At 41.1% G+C, this 22,061-nt stretch overlaps 1 protein-coding gene across 1 annotated transcript in view; it reads left to right on the forward strand.

Annotated features, from left to right (window-relative positions):
• Positions 1–22,061, forward strand: part of ATG14 (autophagy related 14) — a 73,008-nt gene that overhangs the window by 29,187 nt on the left and 21,760 nt on the right. The window contains exons 2-5 of the mRNA XM_082242901.1: positions 4,567–4,629; positions 6,640–6,682; positions 10,261–10,342; positions 20,000–20,237. Coding sequence (XP_082099027.1) covers positions 4,567–4,629; positions 6,640–6,682; positions 10,261–10,342; positions 20,000–20,237 — 426 coding nt within the window. The remainder of the gene's footprint in view (positions 1–4,566; positions 4,630–6,639; positions 6,683–10,260; positions 10,343–19,999; positions 20,238–22,061) is intronic.

The following is a 22,061-nucleotide window of genomic DNA, read 5'->3' on the forward strand; positions in this document are numbered from 1 at the left end:
AAATCAGATCAGCCCAATTCCTGCACCTTCACACCTCAGATCAGCCCCAATCCCTGCACCTTCACAAATCGGGTCACCCCAATTCCTGCACCTTCACACCTCAGATCAGCCCCAATCCCTGCACCTTCACAAATCGGGTCACCCCAATTCCTGCACCTTCACAAATCAGATCAGCCCCCAATTCCTGCAACTTCACAAATCAGATCAGCCCCCAATTCCTGCACCTTCACAAATCAGATCACCCCAATTCCTGCACCTTCACACCTCAGATCAGCCCCAATCCCTGCACCTTCACAAATTGGGTCACCCCAATTCCTGCACCTTCACAAATCAGATCAGCCCCCAATTCCTGCAACTTCACACATCAGATCAACCCAATTTCTGCACCTTCACAAATCAGATCAGCCCCCAATTCCTGCAACTTCACACATCAGATCAGCCCCCAATTCCTGCAACTTCACACATCAGATCAGCCCCCAATTCCTGCAACTTCACAAATCAGATCAGCCCAATTCCTGCACCTTCACAAATCAGGTCACCCCAATTCCTGCACTATCACACCTCAGATCACCCCAATTCCTGCACCTTCACACCTCAGATCAGTCACTGCTAGAAAACATGTGCAATGCGGCATGCCAGTTTGCTTGTTACATGTGATGTGCCAGCCAGGTGCAGATTTTCAAGTTGAAAATGTGCACCTGGCTGTCACATCACATGTAACAAGCAAACTGGCATGCCGCATGGCACATGTTTTCTAGCAGTGACAGTGTGTGTGTAGCTGTTTTGAAAACAGCTACACACTGTCACTGCCAGCAAACATGTGCCATGTAATGAAAGGGCACAAAAACAAACACAACACCGCTAGGATTTGTGGTTCTGGCCTCCGGCAGAGCATTGTTCACTTCTGGCTTAGCAGCAGGCAGGCCGCAGCAGGCATAAAAAACAGAAAACAGCTACACACTGTCACTGCTAGAAAACATGTGCTATGCCAGTTTGCTTGTTACATGTGATGTGACAGCCAGGTGCACATTTTCAAGTTGAAAATGTGCATCTGGCTGTCACATCACATGTAACAAGCAAACTGACATGGCACATGTTTTCTAGCAGTGACAGTGTGTAGCTGTTTTCTGTTTTTTATGCCTGTGGCCTGCCTGCCTGCTGCTAAGCCAGAAGTGAACAATGCTCTGCCGGAGGCCAGAACCACAAATCCTAGCGGTGTTGTGTTTGTTTTTGTGTCCTTTCCTTATATGGCACATGTTTTCTAGCAGCAGTGACAGGGACTGTGTGTGTGTGTGTGTGTGTGTGTGTGTGTGTGTGTGTGTGTGTGTGTGTGTGTGTGGCTGTTTTCAAAACAGCTACACACTGTCACTGCTAGAACATGTGTCATGTAAGGAAAGGCCACAAAAACAAACACAACACTGCTGGGATTTGTGGTTCTGGCCTCCGGCAGAGCATTGCCTAGTGCAAACAGTTCGGCCGAAAAACATTTTTGTAAATTCAATGTTTATTGAAGGTATAGAAAGGATAAAGGTATACAAGTCAACAAAGGCAGTTAATTGAAATACAGCCGAGCATCAAGAAAACAGCATTACATGAGGCGTAAATCAGATAAACATAGCCGTATGCGAAAAATGATAATATATATCGCAGCAGTGTACGTTTCAGGATGGCCGGTCCCAGAGAGAACCACACCCCTACCGGCTTCTGTCACATGGCCGGCATACCGGAGCGTGGAGGGTACCTCACGGGGTCGCCAATCCGAGGAACCACAAGAAGGTAGTAGTGTCACGTATACCTTATAGGAACTGGGGAAATTTTCAAATAAGAAAAAGAAAAACAGGTAGAAGAAGGAAAGAGCAAAGATCAGGAAGCACCACATCGGAAGGGGACGACACAGGGAGGAGGGGGGGAGGGACGACATAACACACATAAAAAGGGACAAGGGGGTGAGTAAGTAGGGGAGAAGGCCATCGAGTGCGAGCAAATCAGCTATGCGACAAGGTCTCGGTATTCTGTGGTCGAGCTGAACTCATGCCAATAAAACCAACGCTTGAGGAACCCATCTCTAGTGCCCCGCTCGGCCGCCAGCAAGTCCTCCATCTCATTAATAAACGCTACTTTGCGCAACCACATCGCCACAGTAGGAGGACGGGATTGCTTCCATAGGAGAGGAATACAGCTCTTGGCTGCTGTTAGCAGTATCGGCAAAATTGACTTCCGATAAGACGCCCTTGGGAAGCTGTGATGGTGAAGGAGGAAGAGGGCTGGTTCCAGGGTAAGGGTGTGATCTGTGAATTTTTGGATAATACGGAGGACCTCCGACCAAAAATACTGTAATTTTTTGCAAGACCAAAAAATGTGGAGGAGGGATCCCACCTCCACGCCACATCGCCAGCAAAGATCAGAACAGGAGGGGAACATCCTTCGAAGTTTAACCGGGGTATAGTACCACCTGGTCAAGAGCTTATAACCCATCTCCTGGTATTTAGAGCATGTGGAGGTTTTGTAGGTGAAGAAGAGGATACGTTCGACGTGATAATCCGAAAGGGAAACACCCAAATCACGTTCCCATAGAGACATATATGGGGGTCTGGAAGGCTGTCCGGGTGACGTCACGATACGATAAAGCAGGGAAATAGCATGGCGCACCGGAGCATCCGATGCGCACAACTCCTCAAACGGCGTGAGGCGTCTGGAAAAAGAGGTCGCCGGCGGTAGCGATTGGAGAAAATGGGCAAGTTGCACCCTCTGCCAGAACGACAGGGTGGCAAACATGGTGCTCGACAATAGGGTCTGGCGAGACATCCAACAGTCCCCCGAAAAACATTTTAACCTTTCAATTTATTGTCAGGAAGGATCTGGGCATGCCGCACAAGTCACATATGTTTCCTATATGACTAGCTGCACTACTTCTCCTATGCTACCAAGGGCATGTGTTACCAATCGGCTTCTGTGGGTTGGCCAAAAACCAGTAGCATCGATTTGTACTAGCCTAGAGAAGGAAGTGTGATGTCAGCAGGTCACTGCTTTCATTCAAGAGACTTGCATGCTAACATAGGTGGCCCATATGGTGAACTTGGTGTAGAGTTCTTCACTTTCTGGTCATTACAGAGGACAATGGGCACTCTTTATCTCTGAAGGAAAAGCTTCTTTACAGTAAGAGCTGTGAAAATATGGAATAGACTCTCTCGAGAACTAGTTTTGGCCTGCTCAGCCAAAAAAAAAGAGCTGGATTCATTTCTGAATGCACAAACTATGACTGGGTTTTAACACTTATAGGTAATAACACCAGAGATTGTTGATCTAGGGAACATTCAATTGTCTCCTGATGGATCAGGAAACTTTTTTTTTTTTCTTTGCAGCATTTTTTTATCATGATTTAAGGTGTCTTTTTTTTTTTTTTTCTTTTTCTTTTTTGCTTACCTGTGGATTAACTGTGTGTATAGGATTGTGTATATGGATATTTTATATTTTATTAAATTTTTTCTATCGGTTGAACTAGATGGGCTTGTGTCTTTTTCAATTTTACAGTGTATACGGAGGAGGTTGTTATCTATATGTTTTTATATATCGGGAGTCATTTTTTTCATGAGGGAGAAAGCGGTGGCACCCAGTTGCATAAACTGGAGCTTCCTTGAAACAGGAAATCAGGGACTTGTTGAAGGGATAGAAAAAATGAAAGAAAGCAGTTTAAAAACAGAACAGTGGTGTTTAGATAAGTTAAGGAAGCTTCTTTATAGTATATGTGATCCCCTAGGCCTGAGTTCAGCTTTAAAGGAGTAGTATGGGAACTGAAAAACAAACGTCTGATCTTCCAGCTCTAAACCTGAGAATTGAGCAGTCACATAATTGCTAATCACTCAGTTATCGTTCCTCCTGGAGCAGAGAGCGGTGACTTTGTCACCGCTCTCTGCTCTACCCCTCTAGTGTTCACTGCAGGGCTGGGCTGGGAAGGGGGTAAGAGCGGCTGCCTTCGGCTCTCCGTCTCACCCTGAGAGGTTACGCTAGCTGCCAATCAGACATCTGGATGAATCCCGACAATATGATTGGATTCCTTATAGAGCCTGATTGTGTGATGCCAACTGACAGCTGGGTTTAGGCTGCTGTTGGCTGATTTTGAGTCACAGGTGTTTAAAGTTTTATGTGCAGTCCTGTGACCCAGAAGAGAAGTATGCCCAGAAAAAGCTTTGGCCATACTTTCTTTTTAACTATGGTCAGTATATCTCTTGCAAGCAAATTGAGGATAGCATCATTTTTGTTTGTGAAAAACATTTAGAGATGGTTCTTTCCTATTGCTTAATATGTAATTTATAGCATATGTAACAATTCTATTCAAAGCCACATTGCTATAGTTGTAGCTTGTGTGACAAATCTAAAATAAGCAAAGCTTGGCCATCATCTGCGATAGGAATGTGTCTTCTGATTGAAGAGTTAAAAAAACGCTGCTCTACATCATCATAGGAGATATTGATCAGCGCTTTTATAGTAATGTAGTCCATGTTTTATTTGCTAACCCAAAGTCTGCACTCTAAACTATCTTAATCCCTTTTTTTTTTTTTTTTTCAGTTTTGCAGACAAGAGGGAGAGAATAAATCACTTAAGAGAAACACAGCAGGATTTTCAAAAACAGTAAGTGGCACTTCACAAAAACATCGTTCTTCAGACAGGGAATGCAGACATTCCAGGAGATCTTCCAATTAGATGTGTAGTACAAACAATTCCCATGCTTTGAAGTATAAAAAAAAAATGTGCAAGTTAGTTTTAGATGTTAGTATTCCCAGAAATTACACATTGAAGCATTTTCACAAAAGATGAAATAAAAACTGGTATGACATTATCGAGGAGTAAAGCAGGCAATACACTAATTCTGGCTTAACAAATGTCACCCAAAAGAACTTAAAAATTTAGTTTGCCTTTCAAGGCTGCGTTTTCACACTGCTGCACTGCTTTTTCAGCAGCGGTCCCATAGACTGTCTAATTTGGTCAAGCGTTTTGGGCTTATTTTCTGAAAGCGTACCATAGATACAGCATGCAGGACTTGTGGTGTGCTTTCAGAAAGTATAAAAAGACCTAATAGAAAGTCTGAGACCCTGTCTAAAACTGTGGGTAACATAGTGTGTGTGTATATGTATGTGTGTGTGTATGTGTGTGTGTGTATATGTATGTGTGTATGTATATGTATGTATGGGACCGCCAACTTTTTAAGCAAGAAATCCTCATAAAGATACCGCATCGCAAAAGTGAGTCTTCGACAACCCGTTGTTTAGTGAAACTATTATCAAAGTAAGCAGGCATGGTGAACACCCTCGCTTGGAGGGCCTGTGAGTGCCAATCAGCGCATCCTCCAGCACTTTTTCATGCGTGGCTAGAGGAGCAGAGGAATCATCTTCACTATCTAAGCACGGAGTGTGCGTGGACGCAGACCCAGAAGAGTAACTTGCATCCGCAGCGGCCAAATCAGATTCAGGATCTGATAAAACAGATGAGGCAGGTGAAGGCGGGGGACGCATTTTGCTAGCCCATTTTCCCAGGACCAAATCCACCTTGGATACTATGGACTCCAGGACAGCTGTCAGTGCAATCAAGGGATTAGTGGGACCTGGAGGGCCCGGTAGTCTCTTAGATGGGATCAGGTGAGGAAATGTGCTCCAGGGACTCAATTGGAGAAGAGGAGACCCCACACAAAAGTGTATAACGCTGCTAGAGACACCCCCACCGCGCTGGCGGTACTACAGGGTCCAGCACAGAGCACATTGCTATAGCAGAGAGAGGGAGAGGGAACCCCACAAAAGGACTCACCACCACTGTTTAGGCATGTGAAGCACCAGGCAAACTGCACACTATGCGGCAATTAGGAAGAGAAAGATCCAGGAGTCGGCACTAGGGGATGAGGAGGGCTCCCACCTCTGAAATTACTTCCCATATAGCTTCAAAAAAATGTCCGCCGCTATTTTCATTGAGAAAACTACAATAAAATCGCCGCTGAGGCTACACAAACATGGCCGCTAATCCACAGCACAAAAGGCCCCAAGAAGGTGGCGGCCCAGGGGGGACCCCAGAAGCACCGAACATGATCATAGCAGAAAGGGGGGGCTCTGGCAGTAGCCGCCCCCCCAGGTACAGCCCCCTTCCAAAGGTCAACTCCTAGCGTCATACGTTATATGATGTTATATTTTTTTTTTTTACTATGGACTTGGCTCTTTATCTCCGTAAATAATAAAAACCTATTTAGCACTAAAAATGTGGGCAAAACATGCGAAATCCGCAGATTTACCCGCAGTGTGGTCCAACTGCAGCGCAGCAGTGTGAAGCCCGCCTAACTCTTGATTAGTGAATGGACTTTCCCGAATGAAAACCCCTTTTCAATGTTAAAAATTTGTTTAAAAAAACTTTTCATCTTGCTGCTTCAACTTGCACTGCGGTCCAAAGGTCCAAAAAAATTAACATTGATCTGACCTCACTAAGGATTAGAAAATTGAATGACCCTTCTTAAAAACCAGCTTTAGTGAAAGACTTGTACGCTGCTGGTATTCTGAGAAATGTTGTTTTATTGGTTTCCATTTTGTTATTTGCATGATAATGTTAACAGTTCTCATATGTAGTACAAGTAGTATAATTTGTTTCCTTTTTTTCTTGCAGAGTTGCAACTGTCATAGAGGGGAAGCTGGTGACAGATAAGCTGGTATGTTTTGTGGCCCTTTCACCACAAGAAATGTTACTAGGATTCCAGCTCTTAACACAGCAAAGTATACCCACCCATCTATGTTTTGACAGCGGGGAATCATGTGACTTTGTGGCCTCAGTACAAAGGTTTCCTATGCAGTGACTATTCAATCAACCTAATGATCCAAATACGAGAACTGCATAGCTCAGTGGCTGCTTTGCATGGATGGCAGAGTCCACTTCTCCTCTTTCTACCATCTTCCTCCCTTTTCCCCTGGAGATAACTTGCTTCATAAGGGGATTCCCCTGACCTCCTAGATCTAAATCAATTATAAAGAAAAAAAAAAACAAAACTCTTATTTGTGCATATACACAATATAGCAACTATAATCAAAAGACAGTTTAAATAGCGCTGCTTCCTTTAAAACATATGAACATTACATAACCTGTAAATCAATCACAATGCATAAAGTGTCAGCGCAATCAAAAATGCATAAAGTGTCCTCGCTTCGGCAGGACATATACTAAAATTGGAACGATACAGAGAAGATTAGCATGGCCCCTGCGCAAGGATGACACGCAAATTCGTGAAACGTTCCATATTTTTTGTATGTAAACATTTGTTTCTCCTTTCCTGGTCATTTTACAACGTTATTGTTGTTATTATCATAACCTCACGTGATAAGCCTGTTGTACTTTCTGATTCCTGTTACTTATCGCTTACTTGTAACATGTTGAAAATTCAATAAAAATTTATATTTAAAAAAAAAAAAAAAAAATGCATAAAGTGATGGTGCAATTAAACAAGCGAAAGTCCTTTAATAATAATAAGGTGCAAAGTGCTAGTGATGTCTTCTCAAAATAGGAATCAGGTGCCACTTTGTGCTCCCCTCCTCAGTCCCCACTCACCAGCAGTAAGATCAAAATCAGCGTGGTTTATGGGATGGATGGATCTAGCTCCTTCTTCTCTCTTAAAGCAGAGTTCCATCTCCCCCTCCAAAAATGAAGTCAGCAGCTACACATACTGTAACTGCTGACTTTTAATATTAGGACACTTACCTGTCCTGGAGTCCAGCAATGTCGGCACCGCAGCCAATGTTTCCATCAGCTATCGGGGAATGCCGCCGCCATTGCCGCTAGGAGAACCCGGCAGTGAAGCCTTGCAGCTTCACGGGCAGGATCCTACCCTGCATGTGCGAAGTGCTCTGCGCATTCGGATTGGCGCGGCAGGGGAAGGAGGAGGGGGTTAAACTTCTGATGGACGGCGCCGACCCCTGGAAGTGGGGAAGGGTACCTGTCAAAAACGGGTACCCATTCCCGCCTCCCTCCTGAAAGGTGCCAAATGTGACAACGGAGGGGGGGAGGAAACAAATGAGCGGAAGTTCCACTTTTGGGTGGAACTTCGCTTTAAGCAGTGTGAAAGGCTCTCAGCACAAAGATGGTCAGCAATAGGATCAAAATCAGCGTAGTGAATAGATGGATGGATCTAGCTCCTTTCCTCTTTGGTAGTATACAAGGCTCTCAGCATAAGGATGATGAATGATCATAGCATAATACTGTGTACTTTATTGAAAAGTTAAAAGCATAATAGCACTTACATCAATGTTGACCTTTTTGAGCATGTAAAGTATGAGGATTGCCGCTGCAGCGTTTTGTATCTGCTGTCAGTTTGGCGTCTCTAACTCTTCCCCGCTTGGCGCGTTTCACCCCTCCCACTGGGCGTCTTCAGATAGCCTGTGTAAAGGTAGACCAGTGAGGAGGGAGTTGTAGTAATCTATTCTTTGTCCATTCTTTGACAATCTTTGTGCTGAGAGCCTTGCAGAGGGAAGGAGCTAGATCCATCCATCCATCAACCACGGTGATTTTGATCCTACTGCTGGTAAGTGGGGACTCAGGAGGGGAGCAGAGTGGCACCTGAATCCTATTTTGAGAAGCCCTCACTAGCACTTTGCACCTTAATATTATTGAAGGACTTTAGCTTGTTTAATTGCACCATAACTTTATTCAACTTTGATTGAATTGGCTCTTTATGCATTGATTGATTTACAAGTTATGTAATTTTCATATGTTTTAAGAAAGCAGCACTATTTAACTGTCTTTTGATTATTGTTCGAGGTTGCAATACCTTTATATAATAGCAGCAGCTCAGCTGCTCCCAACTTCAGCTTGTTCAATTAAGCTTTAACAAAAAAACCCTGCAAAAACTGGTTTCTCTTACGTCCTCCGACAGTCGCCGCCCATTCACACAGTCTTCACTTATGGGGTATTGACTTCATCTCCACAGGAGTTTCTAGGCAAAAGACTTGTAAAAGAACAATACATCTACATAGTCACACCCATGGGGGCTGTCCTACTAGTCCAATACCCCCCCTGCAATAGCCATCCCAAATCAGTTTGTCTTCTGCCTAGCTTAGGAGTGGATAGGCTTCCCTGTGCTGAGGCTACATTCTCAGCCTTCCTCTTTTTCTTTATGATTTATTTTCTGAGAAATGTAATTTTTCTTTACATTGCTAGCTATTTATTTTGTCAGCGCTAGTTAGTTGGATCTTCGGATGAAGACGGCTTTGCGGAGCTGGGAGTCGGACTGATCGTTCTGGTTCTCCAGGACGGAGGGTCAGATGGAATCCCAGTCCGCCATCGAGCGTTTCGCGGGCTATGTGTTCGCCCTGGCCTCAAACGACGCATCCCTGTCCTTTAGGGATGCAGCCAGGTGAGGTGGCTACCTCACTGGACACAGCATAGGTTCGTCCGTGCATTCTTATTCCCCCCCCCTACGCTTCCTGAAGCACCTCCTGCAAGTTGGATTGGCTTGACGGCACTTCTTACGTACCATACAGTCAAGCTGGTCCCACAACAGCTCAATAGGGTTGAGATCTGGAGGAAACCGCGAAGGAGGAAAGTATTGAGTGTGGTGTTGGACCTGGTGTGTTGGTTGGGAGAGGAAGCTGGATATCTCCTCACGAATTGTCAATTTTGTCTTTTGAAATGCAAATCCTTTGGCAGGTTAAATCTTTCATAGATGGGCCGCTGCAGAGAGCTCTCTATAATGCATCTGTTTATTTGGCTGTTGATCGGGGGGTTGAACGTTTTAGGACACAGTCACTTTAGCAAACGTGTCTGTTATTTATTCCCATCTCTCTATATGCAGAGTGCCATGTGAAACACTTACCTTCCTCCCAGTTTTAGCCCTTCTAGAAAGCATGTCCCCTTGTGTCCTCTTAGTGTAGCTTTGTTCTATTTCTTAATCATATTCCACCATCCTAGCCATTCTACGGATTACAGTTCACCCTTTAGCAATACATAGTTGAGCTCATACAAAACAAATTTCATTCTTGGGTTATTCCAGCAGGCTCAGTCACACACGGTCTTTTTATACCACTTGGAGACTCTTACAGTAAAATGTTTGCACCTTAATTATAGCTTTGTTCACCCACTATATTTGAGAGTACTGCTTCCACCACTGGAGGCTTTTTTTACTTTGTGATACATTAGTAACATATGTACAGTAGTTATACATCAGCAGTGACTTGTCGCTACATTACATTTTTTTTTTTTAATGATTCATAATAAGTATAAATACTCTGTTTTTCCTTTCAGAAATGGAAGATCATGTCTTGTAAGATGAGGATTGAACAACTAAAGCAGAGCATATGGAATGGAAAGGATGAAATTGCAAAGAGTAAGTCTGCCTGTCTTGAGTGTTGGTCATGTGTTTGACAAACTGGACTGAACAGCTCAGGAATTGTCCATTTAAAAATCTAGTTTGTTGATGTGTGTTTTTTTTTTAAAGACACTAAACTCATTTAGAAAATAAATAAATTAATAAATAAAATTTATATATATATATATATATATATATATATATATATATATATATACACAGTAAACCCCCCTCCATTGCGGGGGTTACGTTCCGGACCCAGCCGCGAAAAGTGAAAATCCACGAAATAGAAAAACCCTATTAAAATGCATTGTAGGCATGTTTTTTTTACTGTCCCTGTACGTGTAAAAGCATTTTAAGGTCTTTAAACACACTTTTAAAACAATAGAAACTCATTTAAACACATAAAAGATACTGAGAGACATAGCAAGAGCTATGGAAAACACAAAAATATTTCATTTTTAATGATTTATATAGTAAAATAACATTACAAAAAAAAAAAAAAAAAAAAAGCAATATACCGGGACCGCAAAAACTGAACCGCGATGGAGCGGGGGTTTACTGTGTGTGTGTGTGTGTATATTATATATATATATATATAAATATATAATCTCTATCTTTACTTTGTGTTTAAGGGTGGCAACTAGGGATGGGCAGAACAGGGGAAATGTTCTAACCGGAACGTTAAGCCCCATTGAAGTCTTTGGGAGACGAACAGGAAAAATCAAAAGTGCACATTTTGAAGGCTTATATGCTAGTAATTGGCCATAAAATAGATATGGGGGGTCTGGGTACTGCCCTGAGGGAGATGTATCAATAAATAAAAAAAATAAAATAAAAATGTCACTCTCCATCCTTAACTTAGGAACGTAGCCACCCTCTCTTGCTCTCTCCGGAGAGGGACTAGTGATCGTGGACTGTTAACTATGGGATTTGTAGCGTGCATATGACCGCAGCTAACGTGCACTGCTCATTCCACGCAAACTGAAGTGAGGGTGGAAAAGGATCGGTTTGGAAACTTGCATGGTACATTATAATGAGGCAGAAAAAACCTATTCAGAAACAATTTAATGTAGAATAGATTACAGGGCCATAAAACAGTGGATGTGTATGGATTTTCTTTAAAGAAGTACCGTATTTATTGGCGTATGACATGCGCCGACGTATGACACGCACCTCAATATTAGGAGAGAAATTTCAGGAAAAAAGCTTAAATTTAAAATAAACCGCTTTGAACTCAGAACATTTTTTTTAATCAAATGACATCTCACCAGTGCCCATGAATGCAGCCTCATCTGCAGCCTCCAGCAATGCAGCCTCGCCAGTGCAGTTTCCACTAATGCAGCCTCGCAAGCGCCATTGACACTATCGGTTTTTAAAAAGGCCGGGAAGCAGCGCCAAGAGCAGAAGGGGGTGGGCCGAGGAGAAGGGAGAACGATCGCTCGTTGTCATTGGAAGTCCCGCCTATGATAGACGTCACACGTCTCGGCAGAGGAGGCGGGACTTCCTATGACAGCTCGTCCGTCCTTCTCCTCAGTGTGGCCCGCCCCCTTCTGCTCTCGGCGCTGCTTCCTGGCCTTTTTTTTTTTTAAATATCGGCGTATAACACACACAAATTGCTCTTTCCTCCATTTTTAGGAGGAAAAAGTGTGTGTTGTACGTCGATAAATACGGTATATAGTTTAGTGACACTTTTCTACAATATAAGAAACCTACAGCTATTTTTTGAATAAAGTTTAGTTTTCCCCCGAAAACCTATTTTACAGTTCTATTTTGCACATTGATATACTTTACCTTCTCTGTGCATTATGCAGCTCAAAAACATTTACAGTAGAATTTAAAGCAGAACTTTACCCATACCAACTTGATAAAAAATAATGTTCTTTAGCAAGAAACATACATTCCACTTTAATAATTACGCTACCAAAATCAGTGTGTGCTGTAAATTGCCTCCAGCATTGTTCCGATTTCTTCTTGCTGGAGGCTGCCATTTTGATGAAGCCCAGAGCCCCTAAGCAGAAGTAAAAAAAAAAAAAGCTGAACTATACCCATCGATTTAACGATTTTGAAAAATTGTTATATTCCTGGAATGCTAATTGTCAAATTGGCTTGTGTCCTCAGCCAGATTGTCAAACCATCAAATGGCTGGTGTCATAACTGATCACATGTGCAGCACCATGCAAGTTGCAGATCAAACAGAAGCAGCTTCCTTACTATAAAGAGGATTTACTTCCACTTTAGGCTGTCAGCAGGGCCTAAAAATAGAGTGCAACTGAGCATGTGCAGAGCAGGGTGAGAGTGTATTAATGGATTTTAAACAGTATAGGCGCTTATTTTTAATGTTTTACAGTACATAGCTATACCTGCCAAAGGGACCAGCCTGAAGTGATCTAGCAAGACTTCAATTTCTGACTAAAGTTCCACTTTAAGGAAACTATTATGATTTTGTGTTCTTGAATTTCCCTTTAACATTTTAGAAGGGTTTTTTTTTTTTTTACATGTCTTTCCATTTTATATAAAATACACTATATGTTATACAAAATCAATTAGCGCAACTGCAGTAATAAATTAGTGACGTGTTCAAAATAATCAGGATATTTAAAGTAATGTTGCTAGTTAACACCAATTAAGTGAACTCGCAACACTCATTATTGACATAAATTATTAAAAAAGCAGTGTAGTACAGCCAAAATCTACCATGTACTAAAAAAACGATACTACAAAAAGTGTGAAAATTTAAATAAACCGAAGTAATGCGATCACCACGTTGCCATTGTTATCCAAATAGGTGCTTTGTATCGCTACCACCATATAGTTGGCCGCTCACCTCATGGCCACGACTCCTTGATTTTACACAATTTTGGAATGTGAACATAATTTTTGTTGTACACTGTATAATTTGAGTTTATTGGAACTTTCAGATTTTTTTGTAGTATAGTTTTTTTAGTATATGGTAGATTTTGGTTGCGCTATGCTGCTTTTTTTTTTTTTTTTTTTTTTTTTTTTTTAACATAAACTATATTACCAAAAGTTTGTGGACACCTGACCATCCCACCTGCTGTATATGAGTTTGTTTGGATTCCCATTCCAAATCTATATTGGGGATTTGAGGGATTGCGCTTGCTCAGTGGGGATCGCTCCGTTGATCCCCGCTGAGCAGGTGGATGACAGGTCCGTCACCGCTCACTGTGCAGAGAGCGTCCTGTCAGAATCCGGCTCTCCTCTATGGGGAGATCAGAAGAAAATGGACAGCCTGTCCATTTTCATTTGATCCCATCCCATCCGATCCGACTCACTGGACGGGTGGCGAATGTATTGCCATCCGTCTGTTTTCACCGGATCTTGTTGGATCGGATGCCAGGCGGGTGTCAGACACATTTCCGCTGACATCCACCTCCAGATAGTAGAGAATTGGTGGCCCGAAGGGGGCTGCCTGAAAAAGGGACAGGCGAACCCGATCGGTCCGATCGTGTGAAAGAGGCCTTACAGCCGCTATTCTTCTGGGAAAGCTTTCTATAAGAGTTTTCAGTGTCTTTGGGAATAGATTTATATTATTTATTAATCTAATGTTCCCAAAAAACGATGAAATTACCTGTCTCTCCCTTTCCTGTGGTAGGCCAGAGCAGGAAAGAGTGTGTATGTTATATGGCCAGCTTGGCTGGCTCTTGTGAAATGAAAATAAACCAGAGTGAGGCACAGTTTTGTTGGTCTCGCACACCCACCCCATCTGTTCCCGAGTAGCCAGTAGCGGGAAAGGTGTGTCTGGCCAATATTTTAATTTTTAAAAACCTGGGCTTATTTAGCACAAGTTACTCTGTACAGGCAGTTCTGAAAGAAACGTCTTCACACATCAAATTCTGGTCACAAATCCTGCCTTGTTCTTCATTCGTTTATTTTATAATCGTCTGTTTAAGATTTGCTGACAAGTGAAGGAATTTCCAACTCTGGTGTATGGACGGAGGAATCTTGAAATTTCCAAATATTAATTTAACCTGCGTTTCAATTCCAACAGTTATCTGATCCAAAGGGAATTCATACCATCAGACATGTTTTAAAGCTGACATTTTTTTTTTTTTTTGTAGTCTCATGATTTGAAAACTGAGTTCCACCCATTTTTAATACGTTGGATTACATAGATGTATGTAATCCCCTTTAAAACGACTTTTACCAATGGAAACTTTTTTTTTTTTGCTAGTAAATACCTTATTTTCTTGTTTATTCCTCCTCACTTCCGGGGCCGATCGGCGATGACGTCATTCGGCGATTCGCAGTGTGTGCTGGGATGTATTCCATGCCAGAAATCTCGCAGTATTACCCAGGAGCTGAGCTGTACTGTGTGTATTCATGCCATGACCTGCCCCGCCTCCTCTCAGTGAGTTGTACTGTATGCATTGTATTCAGGACGTGCTCTGCCCCGCCTCTGCCCCGCCTCCGCCCCGCCTCCTCTCAGTGAGCTCAGTGAGGATATAATGCTTTCAGTCCTCACTCACTGAGAGGAGGCGGGGCAGGTCACGGCCTGAATACACACAGTACAGCTCAGCTCCTGGGTAATACTGCGAGATTTCTGGCATGGAATACATCCCAGCACACACTGCGAATTGCCGAATGACGTCATCGCCGATCGGACCCGGAAGTAAGGAGAGGAGGAATAAACAAGAAAATAAGGTATTTACTAGCAAAAAAAAAAAAAAAAAAGTTTCCATTGGTAAAAGTAGTTTTAAAGGGGATTACATACATTCAAAGTTACGAAAATGGGTGGAACTCCACTTTAAGTGTGTCTCACGTCCTGCAGGCTGATGGTTCCTGTAGAAATATTCTCTCCAGTCCTCTTCACAATCCTGTGGAGAGTTAATACATTTTGGGTGTAATGTTGGCTACAAAATCTGTGTTTTTTATTTTCTTTCAGTTAACCGATTCCTCCATCGCACACAAACGAGGTGGATGGAGGAATCCTCCTGCCGGGACATTGTATTAGGACAATGGGATGTGTCACTGATCAGTGGGGACGGCCACACATTGATCAGGAGGGCAGTCCCTCCTGAACCGACCGAATTTAGATCAGTGTAGGGGCAGCTTTACATTGCAGTATACTGAAAAGCTCCCAATGAGTATCGTCCCTTTTCTTGTTAGGTTAATTAAATAATCTATTCATTTTTACAGAGCTGCATTAATTTGTATCTTTTATGTCAGTCTGCCCCTCCACTTTAGGCTACATTCACATCTTGGTGTTGCTATTTACAGGCATTTTTTATGCGTTTTTTTCAGGCGTTTTTATGGGCGTTTTTTCAGGCGTTTTTGTGCAGGCGTTTTTAGGTTGACTATTGACCAATAGAAAAAAATAAAAAGGCCTGTAATCGGCCCAAAAAGAAGCTCATGTACTTTTTTGAGCCTTGGGCGTTTTCCTTAAAAACATCAAAACGCTGTGAACAGGGGCCATTGAAATGAATAGGATTTGTCTTGTTGGGCGTTTTTTGAGCTGATCCTAGAGCAGAAAAACGCCCCAAAACGCCTACATGTGAACTTAGCCTTAGACTCATGTACTTTGTTTTCACAATGTGTGTGTGTATATGTGTGTATATATATATATATATATATATATATATATATATCTATATATATATCTATATCTATAGGACTATTCCTTAATATTTCCTTAATATTATACTATATTATACACTATGTTATATTATATATACAAAATAGTTATGCAAGTACATGCAAGAACCATTTTGTTATCAATGCATTCCAGCATTCCATTGCAGGTGTTTCTTGAAGACACGTGGTCAGACAAAGTAATCTTATCTGAGCTCATACATACATTTTTGAAATACCTTCTTCCATAGAAGTTAATAAATGCTGTAGTAAAATGGTCTTATGTTTCTCAGGTTTATGTGCATTGCATTTGTACATGCTTACATGTTGGATTTTTTTTTTAAACTACTATTCCTAAAGACACATACTAAAAAAAGACAGTACAAAAACATCAGAGAAAATATTTTTCACCACAGGCTTTTATTGGCTTAAAAGTAAACCCTTCACAGGCATTTGTCTAAAGTCCTTTAGAGCACTAACATTAATGCACCCAGAATGTATGTACGATTTTGTAATGCGTAATGAAAGTGCATTGAGAGTCATAAAATTGCATGCTGGGAGCCAAATAATTTAGAATCTTAGATGTGTATGATGAGACCACACAGGAAATGTGTTGCTGATGATACACATTAGAACAATAAATATACTGGGTAGTGTTTGTCTCTGAAAATGTGCATTGTAGCTGGCAAAAGTAAACTAGAGTCCATAAAGTCCACATGGGAGGATTGGTTCAGATGCAGAAAAAGTGACCGTAAATTCCAACACCAATCTTGCAAGGGAAGCTCCTGGTAATCATCACACAAAGGTAATAAAGGTTGTACCCTTACCGGAAAGTTGGACCCCCTGTTAAGGAAGGTCAACCGAGCGTGCGATAAACCGATCACCAGGAACAAACAATGCATCCAATTCTCCTCCAGTCATCCACAGGGAATCCGGACAGGACCATGGATTCAGTAGACCTCATAAACCCCAGAAGTACACCAAGGATGTTCCTCCTTCATGTGCAGGATCTGGGGAAACAGACACCACGATAAGAACTCATGATCTGATCATGCAACTCTCCTACTGTGCGCTCCAACTCATACTTGGAGATCAGCCTGGAATCGGATTGGTGTCTGTTTACCCAGATTACCTTTGCGTGATGATTACCAGGAGCTTCCCTTGCAAGATTGGTGTTGGAATTTACGGTCACTTTTTCTGCATCTGAACCAATCCTCCCATGTGGACTTTATGGACTCTAGTTTACTTCTGCAAGTCTAGTTAGTTTATCTAGTGGCGCTGTACCTTTTATTTACATGCTTTTGGTTTGATACACTATTGTACTGGCAGCCTTTCCTATCAGTCAATTCTCTTTGTGCGCAGCTTTCTTCTATTCTATTGTAGCTGGCAAGGCTGACTGAGATCCCTATACTTTTTCAGGTTACTTTGGCCTCTTTAGGGCTTTGAAAGTAGACCGATTTAAAATAAACATTGCCAAAAAACTGTATTGATATCGTGAAGTCTTTTGATTTGTTTGCATAATTGTTGCCAAGCTATGTCATATACTGGAACTACACTGGGAAGGCATATCAGTCCAAATCCTGCAACTATTAATCACTTAAGGTTTTACCCTCTTAATGACCAGGCCATTTTTTGTGATACGACACTGTGTTACTTTAACGGACAATTGCACGGTCATGCGACATGGTACCCAAATAAAATTGATGTCCTTTTTTCCCACAAATAGAGCTTTATTTTGGTGGTATTTGATTTCCTCTGCGATTTTTTTTTTTTTTTTTATAGCAAAAAAAAAAAAAATCCTTTGGTCTCCTTACCTTCAGGACACCATAATTCACTTTTCTACTATCACTTTCTGTTCACCCACCACTTATAATGTTTAGACATCACAGTTTCTTTTTGGTTTTTGGTCCTTATTGGGTTCTAACTGGATTATATTTTTTTACATACATATGTGTAATTTTTATATACTAATATACTCTATATACTGTTATCCTGCTGTCACTTTTGTGTTACAGCTTATACACATTTTAAATACTTTGTACATTAGTATGCAAGTTCAGTCAGAGCCAGTTAACCAAGCTGGATCACACATCCAGCTTCATCTATCTTGATACCTTGTATTATTCCTTCACACCTTTGTCTATTAGATCAGCACCAGGTGGTGTGTTCTCAGTATTTTCACTCTTTTGTTTTTTTTGCATCCGTGTTTTTTTACACTATTCTTCTTTGCTACCACCATGTGACATTATATATATATATATATATATATATTATATATATATAATATCTGCAATATACTTGCATATTGATATTTTTTTTCTGTTATCACCATGTGATACAGTTTACCTTTTTTAACACTGAGTTTTTTATCCATGCATTTTTCAGTTGGTGTCAAAATACTATCATCACACTTTCACATCACATGTTTTCTCACCTGGCTCTCCATTCCTTTGCCGCCAATCCTTGTCCCTTCAGCTCCCGGGTCAGACATATGCTACTTCCACCACATGACAGCATTCCTTCCACTAGTCATACTTAGCCGTATGCAAGTATGGTTTTGCCCACTTGGGTCATATATTTGTTGACATTCCATATTTGCTGGCTATTTTATAATATATATACTATTGTCTTTGACAGGCTTACATATTTATTCACTCCTGATGAGTGGGCTAACAGACCCACGAAACGCGTTGAGTTTTATAAAAGATATTTTGTTGAGTTTCAATCTAAGATGTTCTACTCATGTATTACTGCTACATATGCCTGCACTGATGCCCATTGGCCTGTGTATCAACTATTCTACTCCTTTTGTATGTTTTTACTCAAAGCCATTTACTAAGTCTATTGCTTTTTATATATGTTGCTCTGAAATCCTGTCATGTTTATCATGTTTTGTATCAGTATTTGACAGCTGTAACTTGTCGGTAGTTTACATTCAGTTATGTTTTCAATAACTACATTCATCATTCTATAGTAGTGACTATTGCGTGCACCTCATTTAAAGTCCCATCTGGGCACTCCTTTCCTGTGTTTAAAAAAAAAAAAAAAAAAGCGACAATTCTGAAAAATAAAACAATATTTCTCTTTCGTTCGTTGACAGACACAGCTCCTGAACTTCATGACCATTGGGTTATACTGCCCCTACAGGTGTAGGCCACCTGGCTACGCCAATGGCCAGTCCCAGGGGGTATACGCCCTTTCTCTGCTATAGTTTCTATAGTTTTTTCTGCCTAGTCAGGAGTAAAGACGTAGTTCCTTGCTGGGATCTCTGGTCCTGACCATTTTTTTTTCTTTTTAGATAGAAATTTTTCTCCTGTTTTTTCCCTGTGAGATGTGAGATCTGCAATCAACTGCCAAACTGGGAGACTGGCTGGATAATCTAGATCCAGTGGTCACCTCAGTCTGACCAGCGAGCTTATTCAAATTCAATTTCTTATTAAAATTTAAGATAATAGAAACAAAAATCTGTTAGGGCTAGTTTTACACTTTACTTTGATTCGTAATACACAATAAAGCGCCTTACCCCTTAATTTTGCATTTTTAAAGCTTTTTTTTGATGCGTCACTAAAGCTTGGCAAATGCCCTGTGTGTGTCTGCTTTCTATTTATTTTAAAGTAGAAATGATGGGTAAGTTGCCAGATTTGAGGCGTAGTTAAGTGTTGGTGTGGTACTTCCCCCAACCCCTGGCCATTAGTACATTCCACCACACGTCTCCCAGAGAGCAAAGCAATTTTAAACTAGGCCATATACTTCAATGCGGGCATGAAATGTGGCAAAGCATAACATCAGGGTATGCATTTTGAAACGCAACAAAGCAGTGCATAATCAACTGTGTGTACAGGATTGTAAACTAACCATTTTATTTAGTGAGAGGTGCTTTGATTGACATTTAGAGTGCTTTATAAAACCTGGGTCAAATGCCACATTTTGAAGCAAGTGAGAATGAAGCCTTAGTGGAGTTTGAGAGATAAGTTGCTGCTAGGTGATTCCCACTATGCATGTGAGTGTTTTTAGGATAAGGTGCATTCAAGAATACTTAATTGTGATATTAACAGATTATTTCTTTTTTCATCCAATATCAAGATTCAGAGCTGTTGTCCAAGTCCAGAAAATACAACCAAGAACTTTACCTCAGAAGCCAAAGGCACCAGGAGAAGAAAGAGAAGATTCAGAGGCGCAATTACAAGCTCAGCGTATTTGTGGAAAAGCGGAATAAAGATGTGAAGAACCGCCATGGGGAGTTGGCCTGTCTGCGGCGCTCACATATACTAGAACTGACTTCAGTGATCTTCCCTATAGGGGAAGTGAAAAATGTAACAAGGTAACTCTAGAGTCTTCCTTAGTAACTCAATTCTATGCTGTATTTCTTGCAGCACATTTCCTAGAAGGCCTGATATGTGTAAATTAGAGAAAAGTGCTTGTCACTATTACAGGTAAATAGATTATTTGTGGGTTTACCATGCATTGCACTAGGGCAGCCCATTCATTTAATGACCAAATGCACCAAATAAGGTACTCATACTATTTTAGTAACACAGCACTCCACAATGTAGGCTAGTGTGATGCTATGCATTGCAATGTAGGTGCGTTGATAGGGTGTTAGGATGGCATTAAACCACTTTACCACCGGAGGATTTTCCTGCTTTACGTCCAGGCCACTTTTTGCGATTCGGCACTGTGCGAATTTAACTGATAATTGCGCGGTCATGCAACGCCGTACCCAAACAAAATTTACGTCCTTTTTTTCCCACAAACAGAGCTTTCTTTTGGATGGTATTTGATCACCTCTGCGCTTTTCATTTTTTGCGATGTTAATAAAAAAAGCGACAATTTTGAGAAAATAACTATTTTTCTACTTTGACAGTTAAAAAATATCCAATATATTCAATTTTTGTCATATATTTAGGCCATCATGTATTTAGCTACATGTCTTTGACAAAAAAAAATTCTCAATGAGCGTATTTTTAACCGATTTAAGACCGGAAGATTTTACCCCATTCCTGACCAGGCCATATTTCGCAATTCGGCACTGCGTTACTTTAATGGACGATTGCGCGGTCGTGCGATGCTGTACCCAAATTTAATTTGTCCTTTTTTCCCCACAAATAGTGCTTTCTTTTGGTGGCATTTGATCACCTGTGCGGTTTTTCCTTTTTGCGCTATAAACAAAAAAAGAGCGACAAATTTGAAAAAATAATATTTTTCACATTTTTTTATATGAAATTCCCCCCCCCCCTAACGAACCACTTTGCCGCAGTACGCTCAATGTGAGCGGTCGGCAAGTGGTTAAAATAAATGGCACTTCAGTGTGCTTAATGGGTGTTGCTTGTTACAGAAATAGTATGAGTAGCCCTAAAATGTCTGCTTCTTCTTAAGGTCATAGAAAACTCCACTTTGTCACTTTTACCTACAGGTAAGCTTATAATAAAGCTTCTCTGTAGGTTAAACTATTATCTCCCAAACATGCATGGAGAATTTGCAGCCAGTGACATCACCCACGCACTGCTCTATGAATGGATGGTGCACTGGAGTTCATACTAGAACCCTGTCGTTATTTTGCAGGGGACCGTATTTTTTTTCTGTTCTCTATTTTTTTTTTTTTCTTCAGCTTCAAAAGCAAACGATAAGCAAGTGCTTTTTGCCATCTATCACTGACATTACTATCTGATTAAAATGATGTCCTCTTGACCCAACACTAAGAGTAATCATGGCTCATTCAATTTCCTGATTAATAAGAAAACCCGATTAAATTTAAAATCTTCCAAAATTTGCTTAATATTCGTTTATAACCAGTAATTTAAAAAGTCAGCATATAAAGGTGCATTCGTAACATGTAACACCCTGACATGGAAACACGGCCAGCAATAAAAACCACTAACCCACCTTTCCCCTAATGGAGAGATTTCACCTCCCTTTCTGTCCTGACATGGAATAAGGGGAAATCCCTCAAATTAGACACTGATGGCAAAAACCTCCAAGACTCTTTAACTCTTTACCTGCCCCATCTATATTGATATTAAATGTATTGGCTTGAGTTCCTTTTTAATGAGTATGAGGCATCTGTCTTGATGCTCTTAAGATACATAGCTATAACATGTAAGATTTTTTTATATGCTTGTACGGTGTGTACAGGTTGCCCCCAAGT

This window comes from Pelophylax lessonae (genome assembly GCF_965119305.1).
Source record: "Pelophylax lessonae genome assembly, chromosome: 13".
NCBI lineage: Eukaryota > Metazoa > Chordata > Amphibia > Anura > Ranidae > Pelophylax > Pelophylax lessonae.